The sequence below is a fragment of the Astatotilapia calliptera genome, chromosome 11 (assembly GCF_900246225.1).
Source record: "Astatotilapia calliptera chromosome 11, fAstCal1.2, whole genome shotgun sequence".
NCBI classification, from domain to species: domain Eukaryota; kingdom Metazoa; phylum Chordata; class Actinopteri; order Cichliformes; family Cichlidae; genus Astatotilapia; species Astatotilapia calliptera.
Window position 1 is genome coordinate 33,486,765 of NC_039312.1, and position 17,693 is coordinate 33,504,457.

The 17,693-nt window shown below is 38.4% G+C and overlaps 1 protein-coding gene across 1 annotated transcript; it reads left to right on the forward strand.

Annotated features, from left to right (window-relative positions):
• Nucleotides 1-1,687: 1,687 nt before the first annotated feature.
• Nucleotides 1,688-17,498, forward strand: LOC113031408 (putative ferric-chelate reductase 1). Its single transcript, XM_026183464.1, has 15 exons — nucleotides 1,688-2,056; nucleotides 5,020-5,156; nucleotides 8,801-8,898; nucleotides 9,169-9,313; nucleotides 9,943-10,146; nucleotides 10,435-10,536; nucleotides 10,689-10,833; nucleotides 11,572-11,679; nucleotides 12,370-12,485; nucleotides 12,760-12,846; nucleotides 14,380-14,471; nucleotides 15,077-15,135; nucleotides 15,513-15,650; nucleotides 16,594-16,625; nucleotides 16,711-17,498. The coding sequence occupies exons 1-15, from the start codon at nucleotides 1,870-1,872 to the stop codon at nucleotides 16,798-16,800; spliced, it is 1,740 nt and encodes a 579-aa protein (XP_026039249.1). The 5' UTR covers nucleotides 1,688-1,869; the 3' UTR covers nucleotides 16,801-17,498.
• Nucleotides 17,499-17,693: the final 195 nt, after the last annotated feature.

Below are 17,693 nucleotides of genomic sequence, written 5' to 3' on the forward strand. Positions count from 1 at the left end.
AACTGACATCTGCTAATTCATGAAACATGAAAAGGCAAGTTTCTCCTGTAGGCCATTGCACACACAGTGACAGTTAAGAAAACAACTGTAAGAACACAAGCAAAGTGAAAACATTGTTCAAGCATGTTCAGTCAAAACCTTTTGACCCTTTTAACTCCACTGGCATCACCTCTCCTTAGCTCGGTATTCCCATGTAGAGAGTGAGGAGGTGAGAAATATATCAGCTATCAACTCTGGTTTTAGACTAACATATTCAAACCTATTCCTCGTGATTCCTTGTAGGAAATAAAAAACTTACAACAATAAAACTGAAGGTATAAAAATACATTTTTAAATTAAATTTGTTCTTATCTTCACTAGAAAAAATCCTTTTTGCTCTACATCCATATGTCCATATGAACAGAATCAACCTTTTGGGATTTCCTTTCCTGTGCGACTCAGCGTGCATCAAGTCATATGCTGTTAAAAGTTTACTGAAAAATATACACCCTAAACCAGGTCTGCCATCAGGATTACATGACAACAAAGTGTGAAAGATGAGGGAAAAGGAATATGAAAATACAGTTGTAACCAAAAAACAGACACTTGTTGTTACTGCTGAGTAAATTTTATTGTGGATCTTTCCTGAAAATCAGGTTTAGAAGTTCTGCTGAGTCACGGTGAAGTCAGCAGCATTGTTGGCCCTTTCATCTCCGGTGAAACCTATCCAATAACTGTGTCATTTACGGTCTGTGTTTTTCCACTCACTGCAGTAATGGATTACCTATAACATAATAATTTAATTGCAATGGAACTTCTGGTGTGTACTGGTCTGCTGGGGCTACTGCTCAAAGACATGCAACTCACCACCCTGGGCTGAGCCCTTGTCTCTACAGGGAAAAACTGATATGTTTACCACATAAACAGGTTCTCAGCTGTTTTGGGGCTGAATCTTTTTCGATTTTTCCAGCCTATCCCCAGCAAACTTTTGTTTGTTTGGTTTGTTCTGCACACTGCCAAACAGTTCATTCAAAAATGAATATTTAAGTCAGTACAAGGTTTTTTTTTTTCCTTATTTAGAAAAAATAACGTTTATCAAGTTGCCATAGGGTGATTATGACTATTCGCAAGTCCATTTCCCGTTGATTAATGCCTTTTAAATCGGAAAAAAACATTTTGATGGTTTGCTTAGCAAAGAAAAGAATCTCTACTGAAGTTTATTAGAAACTATTATGCATGTCATATACTGTGACATTGGCATTTATCCCCCGCTCTCGCTCTTTCTTTGCTGAGTTAATGAAGCTCACCTAGCAGTCTTTCTTTCTAATCTTTGTGACATCAATCATATTGAGGAGAAAGAAGAGGACGATAGACTATTTATTATTTATCTGCTATTTGGATCTCGGCGTTTAAGTGGGTTTTTCTATTCAATTCAATTTAATTTTAGTTATATAGCGCCAAATCACAACAGCAGTCGCCTCCAGGTGCTTTATATTGTAGATCGTACAATAATAGATACAGAGGAAAACCCAACAATCTTATGAACATATACTGGTCTTCCCAATTCACACCCCAAAAAACAATTCCATTTTCCTTTACACACGCGTGTGCTCTGGTTTGTAAAAATAGGAATCCCGTCTCCTCCTCCGCCTGAACACAGTGAGTCACCTTTGGAAACTCCATGGTCACGTGACGTGGGTGTATTTAATCACGGAATTTCAAAACATCTACCGTTTCTAAACTCGACATGCTGTCGAAACAGAAGTATCGAGCGTCGCACCCAGATTCACCTGCAGTGCTCCACCCCGCTCGTCGGTAGTACTGTGATACTCTGTTTTGCAGTTTTTCTTGACTACAGAGAGGAGTCGACTGGAAAATACTTTTGTTGCAATGGCTCTTCCTGTGTTGCTGCTGCTGTGCACTGCTCCGCTGGTCCGGGGCCACGGCTCAGGTGTGGTTATAGACAGCTGTGAAGACATGGAACTCCACCACTCTGGGCTGAGCCCACAGACTGCACCGTCACCCTTCACTGTCACTACAGAGCAAAGGCGCTACGGACTCGGAGAGGATGTCATAGGTAAGTAAACATGAGTGAGAGAAAGCTCGACGGTCGTTGGTATGTCACTCGATTCAGTGGTTTATAAGGAAATGAATTATTGGTGAAATTTGTAGTGTGTTTTGGAGGTGATTTTGTGGGAGATGGCAAACCAGCGTGTGAACTATGATAAGATAAGATAAGATAAAACTTTATTAATCCCTCGGGTGGGTTCCTCTGGGAAATTCGGTTTCCAAAAGCACAGCACCGACAGAAGTTACAGTTACAGAATATTACACACACACACACACACACACACACACACAGAGACATATATAAATAAAATATACGAAGGGGATAAATAGGAATAAAAATACAAGTTACAATTTGGGATGTTTTTTGGAGATTAGCTTGTAATATAGTACAACTTTGTTTTGTGATCATCACATGACTGAAAACTGTCTGACTCTGAATAAAATGCAAACTGTTAATTGGGAGTTTGTTCTAGTTCATAGTAATAATACAATAAAGATGACTTGTACTTTAAGGTATTTCTTCAGCAGTGTAAAACAGAATTGTTTTTTAGCTGGTGAGAATAAAAACTCAGTGGACCCTTTCTTTGGTCAGATTCCACCTCTTAACCAAAAAGAGTTGACAGTATTGTATCTCCTGGATGAGGGTGGGTGGGTGGGTGTGTGTGTGTGTGCGTGCGTGTTTCCGTTGACTAGGTTGGCTAGTGAATGAGTTTTACACTTAAATAAATTTTAAATTATATATTTAAAGTATTAATCTAATTTAAAAATGTATTATTTGTCTTTAAATCAGAAATTTTATGAAAGCATTGTGATAAGTATGGTTTGTGGCTTGGCTGCAGAGGAGGGCTGGAACAGCAGGTTCAGGGCATCTTGACAGGGGGAGGTTGGCAAAACAATATGCTTTCTCTATTTTAGTAACCGCTTGTACCGACATCATGCTGCTGAAGTGGGAAATGAAGCACAAGCATAAACAACATATACCCGAGTTGTGTTGGGTCCTTTCGTGTCATGGTCCTGAGTGTGGTGACCCAGTTTTTGTGTTTTGTGCTCGCCTCTGTCAGTGCGCCCCAGGGCAGCTGTGGCTGCAATGTAGCTTGCCATCACCAGTGTGTGAATGGTCGGATGACTGAATGTAGTGTAAAGCGCTTTGGGGTCCCTAGGGACTAAGTAAAGCAATATACAAATACAGGCCATTTATCATTTTGATTATTGATATTATTTTTATTATGTTTGATTACTCCCAGCTGTGCTCTCCTTCTGTGTGTCATTCCCTTGTTTCTCCCTTGTGTATGTAAGCCCTGTGTTTTCCTCTGCCTCTTGTCATGTTGTCCCAGTGTTTCTGGTTTCCATTGTTCCTATAGTCTTTCTGTTTCTAGTTATCCAGTGTTTAGTTCTTAGTTTCCATGTTCAGGGTTTTGGCTTGTTTATGATGAGTTTATTTTATGGAGTATTTTTCCCAGCATATAAAGCTGCTGCTTTAAGTTTCCTTTTCCGTGTACGAGTCCTGCATTTGGGTCCTTCATCCTGCCTGCCACACAGCCACACATGACATTTTGGATCATGTTGGAGCCCTAACCTGTGCAACCAACTGAGGCGCTTGGTCAGATTGTGATGCAGCTGGTGGCGACGCAACAGGAGCAGGCAGCAGTGCATCGCAAATGACTGGTGATGCTGCAGCCCCAAGTCGAACATCAGACAGAGGTGTTGGAAAACTCCCCCGCCATTTCCCCCATGACGCTTACCGGATGGTGGAGAAGGAACACCCCTAGGGTGTTTCTAGGGGTCTTTGTGGCTACAGAGGAGGCGTGCCGGTGGCTGGGTAAAGAGCGAACCCTCCGCTTGTTGCCGCTGCTCTCAGGGAAGGCCCAAGCTGTTGCTGTGAGCCTTCCCGCCACAGCGATGACAAATGATGTGATGGCTTGGCCTCCCAAAGATCATTGGCACTGCTTCTGGCATGTGGAGAAGCAACTGGCAAAGTGACTTCATGATGCCGCAGTCAGGTGGTTGCAGCCGTGGCTCTTCTGTAACTGGCCGGCGAGCCTCAATATTGTGGTGACATCGGCGCCACCCTTCCCCTGGTATAAGAGAGACATACTGGGTTCTGGTAAGGTACCAAGGGTGTACACGCCAGGTGCTGGTGGACCAAAGCATAGACAACATGTGCTGAGTCATGTCGGGTCCTTTCACAGTCTTAGTCGCGCCAGCTTTCTGGAGGTGTAAGTGTGATAGAAAGCGAAATGGCTGCCATTTAGCCCCAAGCAAGCTGCCTGATTTAAGCATTGTACCAGTCTAAGTTAACAGTTCATCAGTATATTTTAATGAAACTTTCGTAACTTACGGTAGATGTTTTTCTGTGTAAAACAAATGGCAGTGGATAAAGCAGCTACAAAGTTCACCTTTTTCCCCACGTTGGTGCTTGTTAAACAGGGAGACTGAAGGACTCGAGTAAAGGTTTTAATGGTGGTTACATTTCGAAGTGCTGCTGTTTTGGGCGCTAGAAAAATGTTTTCTTTCACTCCACATGAACCTCTTTGCTCTTTGTGTTGTGTGTAGACTGACTCGGGCTCCATGTTAAACTGTGATAACATCATTGTCACTGCGGCTGTTGTGTTATCAGTTTTTTTTGTGTAAACAGAGGCTGCTTGGGCTTAAGGCTGTCATGACTGTTATGCACAGCCGTGCTCCTAGAAACATTTCTATTGTAAATATGTTTTAGCCGCAGATGTGGGTGACACGCTTGCATTTACATGTTGACAACTGAGCTCTCCAGTCATGCATTAAATGAAGCATCAACTCCTCCTAAAATCTTTGATAATTCTTTTTTCTTTCTCTTTTTTTGAAATAATAAAGGTATTTGAGTAAGTTGATCGTTGCAGCCCTAAAAGTGACTAAGGTTATTTTTCAAAAATCTTATTGTCAAAGAATAACACCAGTTTCATTCTTCTTCATTTTTGTTTTTCTGATTCCAAGTTGAGCTGCAGGGTCCAGCCTCTACACCATTTACTGGTTTCCTATTGGAGGCTAGAGAACTGGGAAGCAAGAGTCCTGTGGGTTCCTTTGCCATACCAGAAGGGGCTGCTCAACTCCTCACCTGCAGCCAGAGAGCTGTGAGTATTCTGGAAGTTAATTTGAGCAGCATGTTTATGTACTGGAACTTAAGTCTGCTATCAGTTTGATGCCAAAGTTTTTGCTGTCATTCTTTTTTTTTTTTAATATATTTATTTTTAAGTTTTCAATAACAATGTTCTTATCTGCCAAAAGTGCCATAATTGGCACCCCATTTATAACCGTCCCTTCAACATCTTTCCAGCCTGAGGAATAGGTTGGTGAACATAAACATATCAGGGGTCTTAATTGGGCTGCATAATAATAGTCACAAAGGCATTGTAAACTGATGCCCCATTTTTCTTCCAATAGTTGCATTGTTTTATATTTAATTCTTGCTCTTTTATTTTGCCAGATATACTTGGCCAATATTCTGTCATACCTCAAAATGTTTCTGTGGTATCCAAATCGGTAAGCTTTGAAATAGATACAGTAAGCGAGGGAGGACATTCATCCTAATTGATTCCACCCGAGACTGCAGCGTCAAGAAGGGAACAGTTTTCCATCTTTGCAAGTCTTTCTTAATCATTGAGAGCAAAGGGTCATAATTGGCTTCAAACAGTTTAGTTGGATCTTCAGTCAGCACAACCCCCACATATTTGATGTGGTCTGAGTCCCAGTTCCATTTACCGTTATGCGTTTTTAATTTTAGTTGTTGGATGGTAGTTAAGCTTTAATACTTGAGTTTTATTCATGTTAATTTTATATCCTGAAAGAAAACCATAGTCGTCTAACAATCTCATCACATTTGAAAGTGATTCAGTTGGATTAGTCAAGAAAATCAATATATCATCAGCAAATAGGGCAACCCATGGGGGACCCCTGTTATTTCTACGCTTTGTCTTATATATTGACAAATAGAGAAAACAGAAGTGCGGAAGCTCCACATCCTCGATGGGTTCCTCTTTCTAGACTGTTCTAGACTGTTCTTTCTGCCTGTTGTTTTCTTAACCTTATGACAGAAGTTTTAATGCTTTTCCTCCTGTATCATAGTACCGTTGTTTTGTAAGCAGAAGGTTCTTTTGAACCTCTTCTATATTTATCGCATCTGTCTCCCTCCGTACTTCCTTTATTTTTGTCCTGACTGAGTTACATAGTGAAACTGAGTGTTCTTTCACTAGTTTTATAAATGTACTTTCTAGCTCTTGTAGTTTTTGCTTTCTGCACTTCTTTAGCACAGAGGAGATGGCTATGATCTTACCACGAACTACTGCTTTTAAAGTGGATGATCTGATATCTTCGTGTTGGTGTTGTTCCCACATCATCATAATAAATGTTGTTCAAGGTTCAACATTGCAAGTGATCGATCACCTTGTTGTGACGTAATACTTTTGCAAGCCAAGTGAGTCATTCATTTATGAAATTCCAATGTTTTTTTTTTTTTTTTTTTTTTTTTTTTTTAAATGACATCAGAAACAGCAGTATGCGACATTACGTGATGGCAGAGCTTCAGTTCATCCTTTGTCTTTTTTTTTTTTTTTTTTTTTTTTTAATAAATAGGACAGGGGGAATGAATGAGAGAGAGAGGGGGGGAGAGAAAGAAAGAAAACCAAAGGGGAGAAGAGACGGTGAGAAGGGGGGGGAAGAGAGAGAAAAAAAAACAAAAAACTCCTGGGTCACCTGTATGGAGAAAAAAAAACAAACAAACAAACAAACAAAAACAAACAGAGGAGACAGCAAACAACAAAGAGCAACATAATAATAGAGAAAACAAAGCACCATCACAATAAACTAGCTAGTCATAGATATCAGTATTTACTAAGTAATAAACGATATTGTGCAGCACGCAAGATAGACAGCGCACAGTGTGCTTTGAGGCAGCAGCCAAGAAAGCTTTAGTCCGCGTCTGTGAATACCCATGTGTGCATACCTGTGTGGATCAGCATGCTTGCATTCCAAAGGTTTCTCCATGTAATGATCTGCTAGGGAGTGTGGGGGGGCCACAGCCCCGTCCTCCAGGGTGTGAAGCGGGTATGGAGGAGATCAAAACTCCAGACATCCAGAGGCCCCCAGAACACAAGAGACCATGGAAGACCAACAGAGGGGCAGCCGTGCCACTGTCCCACTGAAATTCCAATGTTGCAAGGACAATATGTATAATACTTACCGTTTATTAAAGAACAGTATCCTGAAATGCAAAGAATTCAGAATTTTGCTGGATCGGCAGACAGAGGCGGTTTCTCGCAAGTTAAGTACTTTTTTTTTTTTACGGCGTTTTTTTCCAAAGTTGCAAAAGTATGGCGTCACAACAATGTGATTGGTCATGATGATGTGGGAACAACACCAACACAAAGATATCAGATCATGCTTTTAAAGCATCCCATAGTGTTACTTTTGAAACCTCACCATTATCATTATATTCTAAATAAGATTGAATTTCTAATTTCAAAATGTCTTTAACTTCAGTTGTATTCAGAATGTTTGTATTTATCCTCCAGATGGTAGATTTTGTTTCATTGTTTATATTAAGTGTCAAATACACAGGCTCATGAGCTGAAATGGTACAGGTATCGATGACACATTAAAAAAATAATCTGTACCTGTTGCTTTTAAACATCAGGAAAAAATCAATTCGGGAGTAAACATTGTGTGCTGAGGAATAGTGGGTATAATCCCGTACAGTAAGGTTATGTTCCCTGCACATATCTCTGTTTCAAATCTCCATATTTTGTTTCCTTCTTCTGTCTTTGTTTCTGTCTTCATTTATTTTTTTCGTGCTATTTGTATTTATATGTTCTATTTCTATTGTATATATTAGTCGGCATCTATGGGTGGACAACAAAAAAAGAATTTCATTGCACGGAGAAATGCCTTTTCTTGTGTGACACATGACAATAACATCTTGAATCTCCATATATCCACTATTCCAAGCTCTTTCATGTAATTCTTAACCTTTTTACTAATGCTTTTAGTATTTGTCCTCCCATTAGAACTATCCATTTTAGGATCCAGTCTTATGTTAAAATCACCCCCACATATTGGGCTTTGGGTTGTGAATAGCTCAAGTATCTGTTAGTAAAATCCCCAGTTGCTACCTGGAGGCATATCAACATTTAGCAGACTAACTAAGACTCCATCTATTTTACCCTTAACCATAGTGTATCTTCCCTCCTTATCTTTGTGGTCGGAAATGAAATCAAAATTAACTTTATTGGAAAGCAAAATTGCTACCCCTCTACGCGAGGAAAAATATACCTTGGAGTGTCCCATTCTGTTTAATTTTGTATGTTCACTATCAGTGAGATGAGATTCCTGTATATATGCTATCTGAACCTTAGTCTTTGTCAATTGCAATAGCATGTTTGCTGTTTTAATTGGATTAATTATGCCATTTATATTCAAAGAGACAAAAATTATAGGCCTACTAGACATCTGACTGTATTACAACCACAAAATCTCTGGTACTCTTCCCTTTTCTGCTCAGAGCAGAAAAGGGAAATGTATAACAACATACAACAAAACACCTAACAAATGTGGCTGAGTATAGAAAATGTGCAGCATTGTGCAGGAGAGAACATATGACTTACGTGTCCTATATACAGTGTCATTAGTTTTTGTGACAAGTTAATTAAAACTATGCAGCAAGGTATATTGTGTTTGGCATGTCACTTGCACTCTCTCTCCCTTTATGCAAATGTGTGTCCAGAACTCGGCTGTGTCCCACACATCAGGCTTTAATAGCAGCTACGTTCAGGTGACATGGAGATCAGAACCATCAAGAGACATCAAAGCTGTTCATTTCTGGTAAATGGTCTATTAATTACATTTTATTTACCAAATCATAACAACAGTTGCCTCAGGTGCTTTATATTGTAAGGTAAAGACCCTACAATCATACAGAGAAAACCCCAACAATCATCACTACTATTAGCAAGATCTTTGGCAACAGTGGAAAGGAAAAACTCCATTTTAACAAGAATAATTTCATTGTCTGCCTTGCTCAAATTAGCAAAGCACTTTCATAAAGCTCAGGTGTTTATACCCCAGTTCACACTGGTTTTGGTGTCGCTGCAGTGCATCCTTTGTGCAGAATTCTGCAACATTTTGGATCAATGTGACGAGCCCTGTCCTGACCTTCACTAACGGCAGAGCTGCTAGATCTGCAGGTGCCCTCACTACATCCACTGACAATGGCAGTTTACAACCTGGATCACTTGTTGTAAGTAACAATGTCTGTTTTGAACATAGTTTGGTTGGCAGTTTCATCCTACAAATGGACTGATTTATTATCTGTTGGCTTAGAGGCTGATGGAAGTCTACCATCTTCTGTATTCTGCAACTCCTCTGGGACTGAGCAGCTCAGAAAATAGAGCAGGTTGTCTGCTTAGGTTTTGGTGGTTCACTCACCAGTTTCTCGAGTCTGTACGTCACAGTGCATGTGTGTGAATGGTTATAAGGACCAGTTTATTTACTACAGTGGTCTCAAACTTAAATGAGCTGTGGGCCACTGCTGACACTGTCATCTCATGTGAGGGCCAATTTAGTGTTCAAGTAGCACAAAAACAAACAAACAAACAAGAAAATGCCCACAAATATTTCCGAAAATGTAGCATTTTGTTTTTAAAATTTCCAATATTGTATAACAAGACAAAACTGCAAATGTGAATGCATTTTTTTCTCACTTTTACCAAACTGAAGCCTTTCATTGAACTACCAAATAAACAAATTGGTACTCTCTTTCTGGCCACATGCCAGATTTGGTGATTTGGTGCCGTATAAATAAAAAAATAAGATTACACAGTATATTCAAAATGATGATGCCAAAGTTTTCTCTTCCTGTGTGTGCAGAAATCAGCTGGACCCATCTCTAGTGCTGACTGTGGGGTCACCAAGGTGTGCTTCAGTCAGCCTTCAAACTGTGACCCAGCAGTCAGTGCTAGCTGTTATTTCATGTCAGCCAAGATGTTAGCCGGTGGTGAAGCTGTCCACTTTGAGATGACTGGTCCTTATGAAGGATATATTGCTTTTGGATTCTCTGATGATCAAAGAATGGTAATGTAAAGACAAAATTATCAGTCCCTTGAAATTAAAGTTAGGTTTTTGTTTATTTGTTTGTTTTTTAAGCAATAACAGCAATAAGCCTCTTGGTGTATTTGTATTTAAGAGCACCTGTTGGTGAAAAGCTGCTGTATCACAGTCATTGTTCACTTACCTCCAATTTGCATATTTCCTATAGGACTAATAAAATATTCTGATGATTCCCACCAATTTTGTGAGCAACGCTAAATCATTCACAACTTGTAAAACAGGCTAATTCATTCCAAATTTGTCTTTCCCCAGGGAAATGATGACATTTACGTTTGTGTTATGAAAAGCAATGGACAAGTTGAGGTGGAACATATGTATTCAACAGGACGATCAAAGCCACAAGTTCTTCCTCTGGTACTACATTTTTTGTGATAGCAGCGATTTATACAAGGCTAGAATGTTTCCATTCAGTTCTGTGGAAAAAGTGAACTGCATGTGTATTTTTTGTGAATTCCATCTTACTCCATAAATTACATCTGAGATTTATGTGTGTTTGTTTCCAACAGGGGAATGTTTATAATATAACAACGTCATTGCAGAACAGTGTCATCAGTTGTGTCTTTACTACCACAAACACAATTTCTATTGAGGGGACTTCTGGTTTCAACCAGTCCTACTACCTCTTGTTTTCCTATGGACCCAGCAACAATGGTAACATAATTTGATGTGTCAGATGGTTTGTTACACCAAACAAGTCAGTCTTTTAAACTGTTTGGAAAGGTCTCTTTCAAATGATACTTTGCAGGTGATCTAATAAGCACGTGTTTTTTATTGTTTACAATTGTACTCCAGTAAATACTTTTACTTGGAACGGTTATGCAGGGCCTTTGACTGTGGTTCCTTTTCCAATAATGTAAAAAGTGTCAAATGAGTTCACTTTTAATACCTCTGTCTCTACCAGTTTATGAAAATGAAACTTGTTTCATAGGCATGCAAAGCTTAGTCTTTTTCCTTAAAAGGAATCCTAACCCAGCTTGTATCTAAATAGTAGATTACAAACTTGCACCTACTCATGCATTAGCTATTAGCTGAATGTATTATATGCACATAAAGCTGATGCCTTTTGGCCATATTCACTCTCACCTTTTTTTTTTTTTTTTTTTCATTATTCCAACCAATGGGGTTTTTTTTTTCTAGGCATGTTACACTTTTTCTTTTTCACATCAAGTTCAATGTCAGACTATTTCCTTTTATGTATTATTCACTCATGAATCCCACTTTCAATTTATGCCACCACAAGAGAGAGATTGGTTGTGGTATATGGAAACGTATTCATAGCTTATTCTGTGAAATTTAAATGTTGGTATGGTTAAATGTTATCCTGTGTGACACTCACACATGCATACACATATACAAGTGTCTGTAAACTTTGATATATCTTTCCTACAGGATCAATAAGAATCCATATGGGTACCTTCACCAGCAATAAAAGGATCAATATTAATAATCCCCTTGTTGTTGGCAAAGATGATGTTCCTGATATCATCAAAGCTCATGGTAAGACCTTGCACAAAGTGATACGTGTAAAATAAAAATGTTTTTTAGTCCAAAATAATCTCAGCAAAGTCCTTTGTCATTTTTTGCTAAGCTGTTCACAGCTAAATGATTTGAAAGTCCTTGGAAGATAAATGCTACCAGGAACGTCATTTCATTTGTACTTTTAGCACGATTAAAGTGTTTAATCTATAATACTGAGTAGACTTGCAGTCCTTTAAATTGAACTGCACATGTTTCACAGACACAAGTTACACAAACAAGGAACCAAAACAGTGGATGAGGTTGGACACATTAGATGGGTGGTCTCTTAACAATAACTGTCCTTTTTCATGAGACAAGGATATGCAAAACAATAATTTATAACAATCTTCAGATGTTTGAAAACTAATAGAATTTTGAAGATGTGAAAAACATTTCTGTGCCGCTTTTCTGCTAATGGTATACCTGTAATTATGGCAATGGACTCAGTTTCTTGGCCCAAGGTTGCTGTTTGGCTGCTCACTGTCTATATTACCTTTGCTCTGTTGACTCATTAGTTTAAATCCAGAATTTGACGACTACTGTCAAATGTTTCTGCTCTAAATTTTTAGTCAGTTGACAGACCACATGTTTACTCCAGGGGAAGAAATTCATCTTAACTCCTAAAACAAAGAGAAGTGGAGAGAATTTCAATATTTAACTGTGTTTCAGGATCACTCATGCTGATTGCCTGGATGACCACAGGATCACTCGGCATGATGGTTGCCCGATATCTAAAAAAAATGGCCAAGGGAAAAAAAATGTGCGACAAAGATCTCTGGTTTATGGTGAGACATCATAGACAAAACCATGTATTATCTTTTCAATGTGGAACCAAAGTTTTTGTAAACTAAACTAGGCTTGAAAATAACTTAAACTTGGTGTGTTTCCAGAATAAATTTCATGACTAAAAATATTAACTTCATAAGTAATTTCAGATATCCAATCCAATCCAAGATATAATAGACTTGTAAGACAGCTTGGTCCAAGCCTAATGTTATCTGGACAAATGTATTGGTTTAGCTGCCACAGTATCATGCTGTATTCTTTGTGTTCCTCCAGGTCCATGTTGGAGCAATGTGTCTGACGGTAGCAGCCACAATCATTGCTTTCATCCTTGTGTTCGTTCATTCTCAGGACTGGTCTGGGGTTAGTACACTGACTCTGCTAGATTCTAAGAATCTTAGTTAAGTTATGGTTTTGTACTATTCATTACAGCGACAATCAAATGATAAAACCGTGTTTCTCTGTAATAATATTTATTTTCTTATTTATTCCAACTAAATTTTATGTGTTGTTCACACAGAATTGGGGGTAATTGTTGAATACAAATTGTTGATTATATGAATGCAAATACCCTCCAAATTATGTTGCAACATTTAGATTTCATTTAATCCCAGTTTTTAAACCCTATATTTAAGTACAAATGTATTTATATAGCACTTTTCAAGATCATTTCTGCAAAGTGCTTCACAATCAAAATAGTTAAGTTAAAAAGAACTCCAAACGTTCCTCATTGAAGATTTAGTTGATATTGCGTGGACATCAAGAGTTTTAATTACATTAGGCACAAACAAGGACTTTGTTTTCTGTTTGAAGAAAATGATCAGCCATTCATTTTTTTAAATAGTCCAAACACCTATGCAAGACCTGTTGCTTAGAAAGTGCAAAGAGTGTGTTTATACACCACTTTGCATTTAATCCTTAGTTACTCTCTGGCTCTCGTCCATAACATTTTGCCTGTCGTGTCTCCCCATCACCTCCAACCAGTTGCAGCAGATGGCTGCATCACCTGAGCCTGGTTCTGCTGGAGGTTTCTAACAGAAAAGAAGGGAATATTTCCTTCCCACTATCACCAAAAGCTTGCTTCCACCAGTTGTAGTAGTGATGCAGAAACATTATGCCTTTTGACAACCAATCCACATATGAACAGGTTCAAGAAATAATTTGAGGGATAAATGGAATCTGTGGGCTGCATCCAGTTAGTTTCACTTTAGTTTTTTATAAAACAGTCATCTCATGGTGCTTTACATTAGAAGGATGAGCCAAGGGAGTTTAATATAATTCAACTTAATATGAATGCGATAACCATACCAACCAGGTATGGACCCCTCCAACCCTTGGCTTTGGTGTGCAGAAACAACTCCCGTGTAACAGTAGGACCCTCTGGCAAAACCAGACTGAAGGAGGACGATCATCTCCAGCTTTTGGTTGTGATGTGATTGTAGAAGAGAATAGCGACACCATGTAAAACCTAAAGGACAAAATGCAAACTATGGAGATGACAAAAAGTTGGTGCATATTTATAAGCCAATATTGCAAGTCATTAAGACAAAAGGCAAGTGGAGCAGAAGTGCCCCTCATGGGAGGTACATCTAGAAATGATTAAGTTCTCATGGTACTCTCAAAGGTACTCGTACTTTTCACTCTGGGGTTATTTGTGGAGGCTTTACCTTCACTTGGGTAGTAGAGCAAGTCATCTATCAAACAGAAGGTCCATAGATCAATCCTCAGCTCCTCCAGTCTGCAAGTTGCATCCACAGGCAAGATTAATATACCCCTTCAAAGTGTTTTTTTTTCTTTTCTCTTGATATTCGTTAAGCACTCTTTAGTTGTGTGTTTCAGCTCTCAGACTGATATTTATGCCCCATGATTAGCACTGTTAATGTGTTTGGTATCCAGGGAGCACATCCAGTGTTGGGGTGCCTGGTTTTGATCCTCTCACTCATCCAGCCTATCGGGGCCTTGCTGCGCTGCGGACCACAACATCACCTGTATGTATCCATCTGTGTGTGTTTAATTAATATACTATATCATGCCTATACACATTTAAGAATACTCTGTTCAAATATTATTTAAAAAAAAATTAAAAATGGCCTCACTTTTTTTTTTCTCTACAATTATTTAACAAATTTTGAAAACACGATAAACCAAAGGAATGGGGCAGTACATGCTTAATGACTAAATGCACTGCTCACTCGGCAAAGTGAGGTTATAAAGTTATTTGATAACCCTAAGAGTTGTATTCATACTTCAGCCATAAAAGTTTTTAAAATTTCAAACTTTTGCAAAGTGTAGCCTGCATGTGCTTTATCAGAGCACACTTTCACACTGAAACACCAAGTAGGAAACTAATTTGCACATGACTCGTGAAAGTTATTCCTTCCTCTTAGTAATAATGGTACTTTTAATAAATATAGCCTGGTTGTAGCTTTGGAGGCCAGACTCAGTAAATGAAATATTTTTTAAGTGAAATATAGATTTAGTAAAATTGTATGTTCAGTAATGATACTTGTTTTCATAAATTGGATGCAGGAGAAATCTTAGACAAGAACTTCAGAAGCTGATGATTTTATAGTTCTTCTCTTTTCTTTGATAGGAGGTATCTGTTCAACTGGACACATTTTTTAAATGCGGTGGTAATAAAATCTATAGCTGGTAAGCTTGTGTTTTACTTCATTCTACCATCTTGCATATATGAATAGAATAGAATAGAATTCAACTTTATTGTCATTGCACATGCACAGGTACAGGGCAACGAAATGCAGTTTGCATCCATCCAGAAGTGCTTAGTGATATAGATATATTACAATATATATTAGCAATAATATAGATATGTAAGTATATTACAGAAATGGGTCTATTATGTTATAATGTACACGGTATGAAGTATGTTGTGAATATTCTATAACTACAAGTATGTACAGGCTGTAGTGAGTACAAGCTATGTACAGGATATGCTAACATTTTCAATAGCAGACACACTGTCACCCATGCTGCTCGTCTTAAAATGCCTGCTTCTTTGTGTCACACAGTGGCAGCCATATTTACAGGCCTGGACAGGATTGACAGTGATGATGGGTGGCTATTGAAAGTGATGGGTGGCTTCTTTGCCTGGGAAGTTCTCTTCATCATCATTTTGGAGGTCCATGATTGGGTAGTTAAACACAGAGGTAAGCCTTTTTTTTTGCATTTCAGTGATGAAGGAAAAAATCATCACTACCCATATACACTTTAATGACAAAAACCAATCTAGACCCAACAGTCCATTTGCACGGTGAAGAGCCACCTGATCAGTTCAGCAGCATTTAGCTGACTGAGCGAAGAGTATAACCCCTGTACACCTCAGAATGTGGTTGGATGGGTAAAATAAACAGCACTGTATCACAAGATTTTCTGTGTATAACACAGCAGCATCAAATATTGGTATTTATGAATTGATGAGTGAAAACGCGTAAGAATGTCTCAATGGTAGTCTGCTGGAACAAAAGCTGTTACACTTTAACTGTGCTGAAGTACAGCGACAAAGGAATCTTTATCTTTCGATTTATTAAATGCATGAAAATACTCTGGGAATACTATACACGAAGGCTCAGCTCATGCACCACCAACCTAATGTTATCAGAGAGAACTTGCATTGAAATGTCTCAACTGAGACTATCCAATTTTGGACACGTGTAGTTTGACAATGCTGTGGCTCAATGTGTGGCTCAGTCACACAAATTATTAAAAAAAAATATGATCACAACCTCTTTGTGTCTACAAAAACTGGTTAATGTTTGGTGATTTTTAAAAAATGTTTTACCCCCCCGTGCCGCACACACTTTCCATGACCAATGGCAACTTGACATGCTAAATGTTTACATAGAGCTTCCAGCACATTGTTATCGTTCTGAAAGTTGTTGTTTTTTTGTTTTTTTTCAATCACCACAACTACTCAACTCGACTCAATTTTATTTAAATTGATTTCAAATTGTTCTTCTTCTGTTAAAGCTTAAAACTAATATCATAACTCAACCTATATAAATAAAATGATTAAAAACATAGCTGACTGCTTTAGTTCACTTCAGTTAATGTGCCCTGCAATATTTCACTGTTCTTTGCTCTGGGTTTCAGATGATACTGCTGATCAAATGGAATCAGCATTGGTAAGCTGAAAGAAATATAAAAGCAAGCAATCACTGATTGCCACAAGATGGAGTATTTCTAATATAATTTTACTTTTTTTGTCAGGTCAAAGGTGACAGTTGCCTGATCGCTGTGTACCTTCTGGGAAACCTTTGCTTTTTGGTGGCACTTCTGGTTGGAATTGGAGAAAAATGAGCAGCAGCAGAATCTTCCAGAGTGTTTCCCTGTAGTTTTGTTGAATTTTATCATCAATTTTAACATACTTGATGAGAGACTGCACTGGAAATTCAGACCCACTGATCCATCAGTTGGCGAATCCTGGAAAGTTTCTCAGTAATGTCTTTAAAAAATATTACTTATGTTTTTTTTCTCTTTTGCTTTTAGTTGATAATTAAGGTGTACTTTCAATCAGCATTCAATTTCACTGGGCCAAGCATTACTGTCGTGTGTGTGTGTGTGTGTGTATAATATGTCTCACAGTTGCAAAGAAAGAAGTAGTTTCAGTCGCCTTTAGCCTCCACTCTGGCTGCCAGGTAAACCAGTTTCATTTTACAAGCTGGTTACATTTTTTAAGCCAAACAGCAATTTTGTATTAAAAAGTACTTTTAACAATTTTTCCTTTTACATTTTTAAATCAGGTCAACTCGACCCACATCATAATGGGAGGGTTAAAGCCCTTTTCACACATTAACATCTGTTAATATGACAGCATCTATGTATGAATCTGCACCTTTGTCACTTTCATTTGAAAAAAAAAAAACTGTCATTGATTCAGCTCCTGAACTTCCCATTTAATGTACATTTTTTTTCATATATTTCTAATAATCTTGCTGTCAATAACAACTGACAATAAGACAACAAATTTTTAACTTCATTAAATTGAAAATTATGTATGTCAGTGTAGTAGTGTTAAATGCTTACCAGGTTCAGATGCAAATGAAGAAACTCCACTCAGGCAAGTCTGCTGGACCAGATGGAGTGAGTCCTCTCAAGGCCTGTGCCCCCCAGTTTTGTGGAGTCTTCCATAAACTGTTCATGCTGAGTCTGAAGAGGGTCCCAGTGCTGTGGAAGACATCAAGCCTCGTCCC